Raw genomic sequence first — 10281 nt, 5'->3', positions numbered from 1 at the left:
TCCTGGCTTCAATCAGTGTAGAGGTGCAAGGGAGGTACAATGCTTATTGCAGCCTGGTGTGAGTTGCAGCTCAGAGATTTGTGCCTAAGTATCTCCCTGTGCAAGAAGCTGAGCGGTCGCTGGCAACTGAAGTTTTAAACCTCATAGAGTTGATTCAGGGAGAAAAGCTTCTAGAGCACCTCTGCATTTCCCAAATGTACAGGGCTGTAAGAGGCAGGTGATGGCAGTGACTGAAGGTCCCTCATAGAGTTGCTATAAAAGCTGTTTTGGGACTAAAAAAAGAATATTAATTTATTCTTTCAAACTGCAAACAATGGGTTTCTTTTTTTCTCTCTTTCTCTTTTTTAATGATAAAGCAGCTTTCCTCCTCTTCCTTGTACCCAGGAGCCTAGCATACAGCCCTTGACTTCAACTTTTGTAGCTTGGCTATGTTTTTGGTCTGTGCTAAGCCTCTTCTGGCAGTCAGTAGAAAAGCTACCAAAAAAACTGCAGCAGTCCTTGGATCCATCCCTCTGCCCTCCTCCGAGCTGGCCCTACATGCAAAACTGGAAAGCTGTTGGGGTCGTGTGGTGACAGACAGCGGTGCAAATGTTAGGAGAAGACATGTAGGAGTTATCAGCTGGGAACTAGGCAAGGGCAGAGCCGACAGCTTTGGGGCTGCAGGGGAAGAGAGGAAGGAAATAGCCCAGTTCCCGTATTAACTGATAACATTGAGTGCGTTAATCAGCGAGTGAAGCTCATCCCTTACGCTCTCCAGGGAGTGACAGATCGTCTGAGGGCTGTCCAGGAGTTCGATGCTGTGGGTGTAGGGCTCATATTTCACTGAGAAGGGCCGCTTGATATGTGCCGCATAGCTCCTGCAAGGAAAGGGTGCAGAGGGCTTGGTACAGGAGATGGGTCCTGGGTCTGCCTCCTACCCATCACCTTTCACCCAGATCACAACAGATTCATGCTTCCTTTAGACAGAGTTTCTAGGTTAGCACAAGAGCTTTGGATTCCCACCTTTCCAGTTCCACAGGGCTGGAGCAATAATTGAAATCTCTCCTGTTCTGCAAGGAAGGCCACGAGTTTGCAGGCTTCTGTGGACTGAACTCATGGGCTCACATGAGTCGAGAGGATGGACTGAACTGGTCACTCTGTGGCCATTGCCACGCATCCTCTACTTCAATTTCTTTTTTTCTTTTTCAAAAATGCCAAGGAGATGTAGAAGCTAATTGCAGGGAAAGCCTGTGGTGTTATAGTATTATGTTTCTAAACCCTTTCTGACATTTATATATTGACTAATCTCTGCTTGAGGAGGGGAGAACTAGCTGCAAGCTGTATTAAATTTGACAGACAGTGGCTTAGGTCTGGGCAAGGGGAAGGGATTTACATCAACAGAGCAGTGTGACTGAGCAACACTGCACTATTGCACCCAAAGATAACTGGAGTCTAGATCACAGTTATGAGCCAGACTTTGCTTTATACCTCTCAGAGCAAGGCCCTGTTGCTGCCTTTCTAATGGAGAATTACACAATCAGGCAAAAACAAATCGAGTGTAAGGTTTCCCCAAAGGTGCCCATGTTCATCTCCAACACTAAGACATGTACACTTGACAAGGTAAGGTTTTTGTTGTAGTGTTTTTTGTTTTTTTTTCTTTAGTGACGGCATAAATATAGATCTGGGAATCTATATTTAGTTACTCATGGCTACAATCTCATGCTGAAAATGCCCCTGAAGATGAGGGGACAAACAGCACTAGCAACAGGCATGCTGCTTGCCTTTGCTGAGGCTTCACCCTTTCACTCCTGAATTGCTTAGCTTAGGGTACCCTCTTGTGGCTACCGCGGGTCTGCTCTGGCGCAGGGCCCGGCAAAGAACATCCCTTTCTCAGATGCTCGTTTGGCTGATCCTGCATGCCGTGGAGGAGCCTAGTCCTGAATTGCCGGGTTTTGAGGAAAACATCACCAAATCCAGACGGAGCCAAGCACCGACATGACCAAAGCTGCAGGCTGGTGCTTGCGAGGAGCTGCAATGCTTGCAGGGAAGCAAAACCAAGTGCAAACAGAGGGGTTTTCTGTGTACATTATCCACCTCCTAAAACACGCTGCTTATCTCCATATCCCCAGCTCTCCTAGGTAAAGGCCACCTCATCTCACTTATTAATGTCATCAGCCACAGTGGTGAGTCATAATGGCTGCTAATGGTTAGAAACTTGCCCTCCAACAGGGGTGTGTTCTCTTGACATCTTTTTGAAGCATTACAAGTGTGACATGGGTGTCTGGAAGGGCACTGAGGGAGCATGTCCACCCTAGGAAACTGGTGAAAAGTTTTCTTTCTGGGAAAAGAGACTTTCCTTAGGGATAACACTGATAATCAGGCCCACAGTGGCAGCTGCCAGTAATAATGATAAAAAAGAAGTTTTATTGCTTTTACTTTATAAAATAATATCTGCATGATCTCTGAGCTCTTTTAAGAGGATCATTTACAGTTCTTGTCACTGTCAAAATCGTCTAGCCTAATCTTGGCTGTGTATGTGGTATATTTTGCTTTTTTAAATGCAAGGAAATGACTCATTAGGCAACAGTTAGTTGTGTTTTTTTTAAATGGAACTTAGTGTGTGTGAGAGGACGGGTTCCCCAGGTGCTAGCTTGTGAGCAACTGGACTCTGGATTTTATGAACAGTGCAAGTGAGGGCAATAGAAGCAAAAGATTAAATATAACAATCCTCACCATGTTATTGGACTAGATGACCTTTAAAGGTCCCTTCCAACCCAACACGTTCTTTGACTTATAATGAAATACCCTTCTTGCATAAACTGCAGAGTCACATACATTGTGTAAAACTTCCTCTTATCCTATCCCATTCCTAAGCTAAGATAAAATGGCATAGGCAAAGTTTTCCTCTGTCAGTCAAATGTTAAAAGACTGAGCTTTCCTCCTGTGAGCAACTCTGGGTATGGCCAAGAAAATGCTCTTCTGAAGAGATATCGGTGGGTAGAGCTGCCCCTCTCCATCTTCTCTGCAGTCCCATGTGATGGGAAAAACCAATTACACTGGTGGGGTGCTGTCTGGGGTCTGCTAACCCATGTTAGCCAGCCTAGGAAGTAAAAGTTAATTTTTTTTTTCCATGGATAAATCCATCCCTGTTTCAGAAAATCTTTTTTGTCTGCATATGAACTACTAATAAGGCATGGGGTTTTTTACTGGTTGAATGATAAATGGGTAAGTTGCTCAGCAGTTGCTCAGAAAGATGAACATCTTTCTGAATTCCAGATTCAGAGAATGTCACTATTTTAAGCAGCTCTTCACCGCTCTCCTAAAACTTTCACACCTAGAGCAAACTTTTACATGATGCAAGAGCCCATGTTTCAGAAGAACACATGCTGCCAAGATGCTCCCATGAGGGACAGCTGGTACATGATCTGTATCACTTGGACCTTCTGCAGCAAGGAAGCAGAAGGGTTCCTGGTGGATGGTTTGGGTCTTCAATGTCTGGACCGCCAATCCTCTGTTACATTGCCTGGCCTCCCCTGGGAACTGGAGTTAGTCTATAACTCCTTCCTATGAAAACTAGGGAGAAGAGCTAAATTTGTCCCTTCTCTCACTCCCTAAGTCTTGAATCTCCAAGAATTCTTCCCACTCCTCCACACCCGTGCCCTTTAGTCGAGTGTATTTTTGGTGGGCTCTTGGTGAATCCGTGGGACTGAAGTTGGACCATGTAGGAACTGGAGAATCACTTTACTTTGAAAGACCTGAAAACAGTTTCCAGAGTACTTCTGAGACCTTGAACTGAAAGCAGCCATGGTTTCAAACTCTGTTTCAATATATTATATCTTCATTTCCTTCTATTTGGGTCTCCCTCACTGCCCAGTCCTACCTCAGTTTACTTTTGGCATCGCTGAAGCTCTCAGACACAAAATATACAGGCTGGTAGTTCTGGTCCTGGTAGGGTTGAACAGCAGCAGCGTCGGGGTCAAATTCCCGCAACTCTGGTTCATCTGACAAGGAGTGCTAGGGACACAGCAGAAAAATGCTGGTGTGAAATTAAGGGGGTCAGAGAGCACATACATGATAGACAGAGGTAAAGTCATTTGAGCTGTGCAGAGGAAGGTTTTTGCTGTATAGTGTCTAGAGCAGAAAGGCAAATTATGCTGGGACTTACTATGAGCTCCCCATAGGAAGACAGGAGCCCGGCTCCATAGGCTTTGACTATCCCATTCTGTCTGCAGAGCCCGAACTCCACCGTAAACCAGTAAAGCTGTGAAAGGAGAAAGAAAAATGCTTAGTGGAAACAGCTACTCATCTTCATCTCCCTGTCACTTCTGAGCCCTTACATCATGGCTGGGGTCTGGGGTTGTTGAAATGAACAGAGACCTGGCACTTTGTCCCTTCTTCTTACCCTGCACCCACTGCTGCCGGAGCACAGTGCTAAACTAAGCTCCTGCCACACCAGGACAGATGGAAACTGTCCCTGGGCTGGTTTCTTGTGCACCTGCCCACTGTGTGGTGCTGCTGTTTGGTGCCCTTGCAGCAGGATGGGTCACCTTGCCAAGTGAGAGCCAAAGGAAGCAGATGTCATTTAATCCCATCCAAAGAGTCCCAGCAGTGCTGTCATTAGAAATATGATGCTTGATGATACTCTAGTGCCCGATAAAATTGGGTTAATGTGCAAGCGAGCTCTGCTGTTCAGCTGATCTCTGCTCTGCACAGTCATCGTGAAACAGCAGGGCTGAAATACATCAGGCAGGGCTCTGAGCCTGCAAACCTGGGGAGACCAGGCTAGAGCAGTCACCCGATAACTGCAGAAGTGCTGCTGGAGAAGTCAGGGCTCCCATCGAGCAGAGAGGAAAACTTACTGTTGCAAGTTTCTCAATTTCTTCATCAGTTGCTCCCAAAGACGCCAGCCCAATGTCCTGAGAAGAGAAGGGAAGTGGCAAAGGTCAGGATAGATTTGGTCTGAGGGCCTTATGCATGGATTGCTCTGTATTATTGCCTTGAGACAACAGATATTGTTGCCCTGCACTGCCATGCATCTGATGTGACTTCATCATGCTTAGGCTAAAATCACTTTGCTGCAGAGTCTGATATTTTTACTCTGTATTAGGTTTCTTGGTCCATCACTAGGGCTTCTGAACATTGTATTTAACATAAATAAATTCTAGAACAAGGAAGGTTTACATGGCAAGACTAGGGTCATTTTTGGGTAACTACATCCTTCCCTGCCCTCTTGGGCATGAGGAAGTAGACCTTACCTGAGAGAACTGGGCAAACGTCTTGTCAGCCAGCATTGGGACATGCCCCAGCAGCTCGTGACAGCAATCCCTGCCAATGCCCAGAGGAAAAGGAGGAAAACATGGTCACTAGTGGCTAGAGTTTGCTTGTTAGAGAAAAGGATTAATTGCCGGCCAGGTGGGATGTTGCATCCAGGTGGGATGCAGCAAAAGTTGTTGGGGCTGGGTGATACTCACGGCTCAGGGGAGTGCATAGGCGAGGATGCATGGCGGATGTACTGCGTGCACTGGAAGACACGGAAGGCCAGGCTGGCGAGGAAGTCCCGTGCCGACAGCAAGCCGGCCACTGGTCGAAGCTGGAAGCCGGTCCTCTCTAAAACAGTGCATACTGTCTTTGAAGGGATGCACGGCCCACAGGCAGTGTTGCTGCCCCATGTTCCCAGCACAGACACAAAAAGCATTGGTGCTGGAAACTACAGGGTGTCTGCTGTGCCAAGCTTAATCTTTTTGCTCCTACTAGGAAGAAACCTGTGTTCTTTAGGTGCTCAGTGGGATCATTTGACTGTGGGCTTGACCTTCAGTTTCAACCCACTGTGTTTTGCTGCAGTCCTAACCACCTGGGGTCTACCCCTGACTTCTGTGGACAATGCACAAGCCTCCACCAGCTCTTCTCCCAAATCTCAGCTCACACACTCGTTTCGGCTCAGATTTCTGAGCTGTATCTGCACTACTGTGTGGGAGCCCTGGCAGACTCTGGATCTGGGTACCCCAGGCTTGTACCCACCTTTTAGGAAGTGGGAGACCTCCTCCAGCTGAGGGATGTTGTTCTCATTGTAGCCACAGAATTTTTCCAGTAGATTAAAAGCTTCAAGGTACTCCTTGCAGGCATGGGTGGGGTAGAGACTCTTCAGGGTGCTGTACACCTCCTTCCTTCAGGACAAGAGGTGGCAGACATTCAATGGCTTGGTGTGTCTAGTACTCTCCTGTGCTTTGGTTGTATGCTATCAAGGACCCCTGCCTCTGGATTTCTCATCCTTTTGCCTTTTTCTACCACTAAGTCTATGTCTATGTCCATTGATAGGGATATGTAAACATACACACACACATTCAAATGAGCCTGCAAAGTCAGCAGTTGTATCTGCACAGACCTACTTCTGACCTTGAAGGTCAGAAGGTCAGAAGATTATATAAAAGGTATTAACTGAATTAAAATATTCTCTGTGGGTTAACTCCTGAAGTTACACTATGAAGACAGTTGATATATCCAGGAGATGACCTTGTTTATGCCAGCTCATATAAGCTGGCTTTGTTTTAAGAGACACTCCTTCAGTGACACTCCCGGAAATAATCATGTTCAAAGGAATAATTTTCTTAAGTCAGGCCAGTGAGGTACCCTGCAGATATTCATCATGGGCCTCATACTTCTTTCTGCAGCTATGATAACTACCCTTTGTATGGAGGCTGCTACTGAGCCATATTCCCTTGGAGAAGTGGGACTCTGAATTATCTACCTGTCTCTCTGGAGAGGCTCCTTAGGAGGAAACTCCTGGGGGCTGCAGCATGAAAATGCTCTTGGTGCAGCCCCAAGAAAGGAGGAGATAGAGCACCACTGTTTTGGAGTAGCTTTCTCTCCCGAATGTAGCCTCTACCATAAAACTCCATGCAGTGGGTTACTAGTTTTTATAACAAACCATTAACTAGGGTGCTTGCAATTCTGATACATTTCCAAGAGGCCACATCCTCACATTTAGATTTTGATTCCCATCTTCTACTGGTGAAGCCAACAGAGGTCACAGATTAAGTCAGTGCTTACCAGGTAGCAATCTCCTCCGCTGTGTACTCCACGTGAGGGATCGGGTCCCCACTGCAAGGCAAATGCACCATTACTGACAGCTGCAGAGCACAAGTCAGGCTCCTCTTCCCTTTGAGAAGGGAGCATTTTGGAGAAGCTCTGCATGATGTCGCTCAGTCTTCTTTATACCAAACAAGGGGTGACAGGAAAGACAAAACCTTGGTACTGGGTAATTTGCACAGGTGCAACATATACATGGACACAGAGAAAAGTTTTAGCATAGCCAGAGGTTATAAATGAACAAGGGATGAGCAATAGCTTACCAAGCATAATATTTTTCAGAAAAATATATTTTTCACTGGCAAAAATGGAAACTTTTTGTGAAAAGAAATATTTTCATTTGCCTGAACTTCAAGGAGCTGGTGGTTCCAAGAATGAAACAGTGGCTGGGAAATAAAAGCTGCTAATAACGAAATATAAACCCATTTGAACTACAGAAAAGTATATTGCCAGTAAGATTAAAGATGGCAAGAAAAATTTAACATTATCATAAGTGGGAACTACAGAAGACTGACACTTTTGCCTTTTCTGCATCACACTTAGCAATAGTATTTCCTAAATCCTTCTGTTCTGTACTTGAACAAATGAGGTATTCACATATTACAGTGATAAAGCATTGTGCTTGTTCCATTAACAGCCTGAAGGGATCCTACACAGCAGCTCATAAATGCTAACCTGCAGACTAGATGTGAGAGAAGACATATTAAATGGGTGCATCATCTTAAGAGAGTATTTCCTTCTGTGTCCCTCAGAACCCTCTTGCTGGCACAGTGACTTTCTGTGCATTTAGTATTACTACAGGTTATAAACATCAACACCTATATTCTGGGCTTCAATTCTGCAAAGAACATGAAACCTAACAGAGCAGAAAGCCATGCTGGGATCATACCAGTTATAGAGGTAGCTCAAGAAGGTGACACATATAATTTCCATAGCCTGCTTTCAGCATGGCTTGCTGCAGAAATATACATTTAAAGTCTTTCTCAGAGAGAGAGAGAGAGGCTATGGTGGAAGACAGTGTTACTGAATAGGATCTAGGGAATATTTTACAAGCCCAACTGAATCTTAGAGCTCTGTTTGATATTGTAGTGAAGAGGCTGAGTGGTATCACTGCATATATCAGAACATGAGTATTAAGTAGGAATACAAGAGATAGTCTTAAATCTATATAAAATAATGATGAGACCATTACTGGAATCTATTTAATTTATCAGAGTTAGGAGGTAAGCCATTTAGGCTATAAATAGCCTTATAGCAAAAAGAAGTCCGATAGCAAAATTCAAACAGATGAAAGGCATGTATGATCTGTTGAGTGAAAGATAAAGCTACTGAAGTTCCATTTAGAAATAAAACCCACATTTTTCCACAGCCAGGATAATGAGCCACTGGAACAAATTTTATGGGCACGTTGTAGCTTTTTCAGTACTTGAAACACTGAAGTTGAGACTAGGTGTCATTCTAAAAGAGGTGCTACACTTCAAAATGAAGCTTGAGGTCTGATGAGGTTATATGTGGGTTTTGTTATGCAGGAGATTTGTTCTGGCTTTATCAATGTATGAATTAATGATCACAGACTTTTTTAATTAAGAAGAAGCTGGAATACACAGACAGAAGAGGCACACAAAAAGAGCTGGCAAGGCTGAATGGAGAGACAAAACATAAAAGAAGAGAAGTCTCATGCAAGTAGCACAATGAAATCCCAACAGGTTGTATTGACACAGCATTATCCCTGCATGGATGTTAGGAGAGAGACTTACTGCTTATAGTGAAACGCAATTTCTGCTATTGATTTCCTCCTCTGGCGATATACTTGGTCAGAGTAGCCCTATGATGACAAATAGGAACAGAGACAGGATTTTTGATCAGTTACTAAAACTTCTCATCTAACAAAGCTCATCAGTGGCTGGAGGAACTTCTCTCATGCTGATGATTGCACTACAGTTCCTTGATCAGCTGCATTAATACATTTCTTCAGCTTCTGAGGGAAGGCTCAGGACCCCAATGTGAGGATGTGCCCACACAGACTAACTCACCGGGTGGTCCAGATCCAAGTCAGGGTCAAACTTGGTGACCAAATGGTGACACTTGTCCAGTTCACAAATTTTTTTGGGAAACCAGTGAACTGTGGGAAAAGAGAAACACCAGCTGTAGAAGTGAAGACAAGACATCCCTTGCTGAGAAGGGGTTGTGAGATTGAATAATATACATCTAACCTGATGTACCAAATGCACACACACAGCAGCACATGACACAGCTGTGTCTTTTGGGAAGTAGTCCTACACTCTCAATGCTCCTGTCCTACACTCAGGTCTAATGTCATGATCTCCATCTCCTGACCTCCCTGCTTGAGATGAGCAGGGTACTCAGCAGAGTATTTTGTCACAAAAGTTAACAAAAGATGAAAATTAGATTTTACTGAGAGATTCCAGACTTCACGTTAAAAACAAATCCACAGGTCAAACTGTTTGTAAAGTGATCACTGCAGATCTCTAGGGATACTTTACAATAAGAATCACCCTGTCTTCAGAACAGGATGGCATGAGGAGTGTCTTGTAGTTTAGTGCTGGATCGATATAGAATTTCTGACACACAGGTAGGAATCTACTTTACATTTGTAATATAAAATAGGAGCAGGAACAGAAAACTCTGTAGGAGAGGTGTGAACAAAACATGAAATATCTCCTATTTCTGGTGTTGTTTTCAACCTGTCTAAGGGCTATGGACTCTGGAGTCTGTTGAGAAATGGGCAAGGAGTGGCTTTCAGGATTCAGGTGTCCCAGAGGCTGTCTTTTCTGTTTTGCCCAAATGCATCACACAACAACCCTTCCCTTTTTGTGGGAATAACAAAGTATCCACCCTGTCTCTACAGCTTAGCTTCTCCACAAAACTGAAGCAGTTTGTAAGTTCCTTACATTTATCTTCCTTAGTGGTCCTCACATCTTCCGCTACCCTCTTGATGGAGCTAATGAAAGTATTGAGGTCAGAGCTGTGGACTTCACAGCGCACAAAGTACTCCAGTTCAGCGGTCCCTTCACGGGGCTTTTGGCTAAGCCTGGTCTCCAGATGGTGAATTTTAGCTTCAAATGTCTTTTGGGACATGGAAAAGGAGAACAAAAACATTAAACAACACTTGAAACACCTGCTGCTACTTCCCAAAGATGTCCATATGGATACATTTGGGAGGGACTCCCCTTTGTCTTTTTTACCCCCCCTCCC

The 10281-nt window shown here is 44.6% G+C and overlaps 1 protein-coding gene across 1 annotated transcript; it reads right to left on the bottom strand.

Annotated features, from left to right (window-relative positions):
* Positions 1-547: 547 nt before the first annotated feature.
* Positions 548-10152, bottom strand: LOC104533898 (tyrosine 3-monooxygenase; the record flags this gene model as incomplete). Its single annotated transcript, XM_010184117.1, has 11 exons — positions 548-857; positions 3860-3993; positions 4145-4240; positions 4839-4895; positions 5235-5304; positions 5451-5586; positions 5998-6143; positions 7027-7077; positions 8823-8890; positions 9099-9187; positions 9978-10152. Coding segments are annotated over 11 exons (1182 nt in total), but the record flags the coding sequence as incomplete, so codon positions are not given.
* Between the last annotated feature and the right edge of the window lie 129 nt (positions 10153-10281).

This window comes from Mesitornis unicolor, unplaced genomic scaffold (genome assembly GCF_000695765.1).
Source record: "Mesitornis unicolor isolate BGI_N332 unplaced genomic scaffold, ASM69576v1 scaffold8135, whole genome shotgun sequence".
NCBI lineage: Eukaryota > Metazoa > Chordata > Aves > Mesitornithiformes > Mesitornithidae > Mesitornis > Mesitornis unicolor.
Note: the sequence above shows the minus strand (reverse complement) of the source record. Positions and strands in the feature narration are given on the sequence as shown.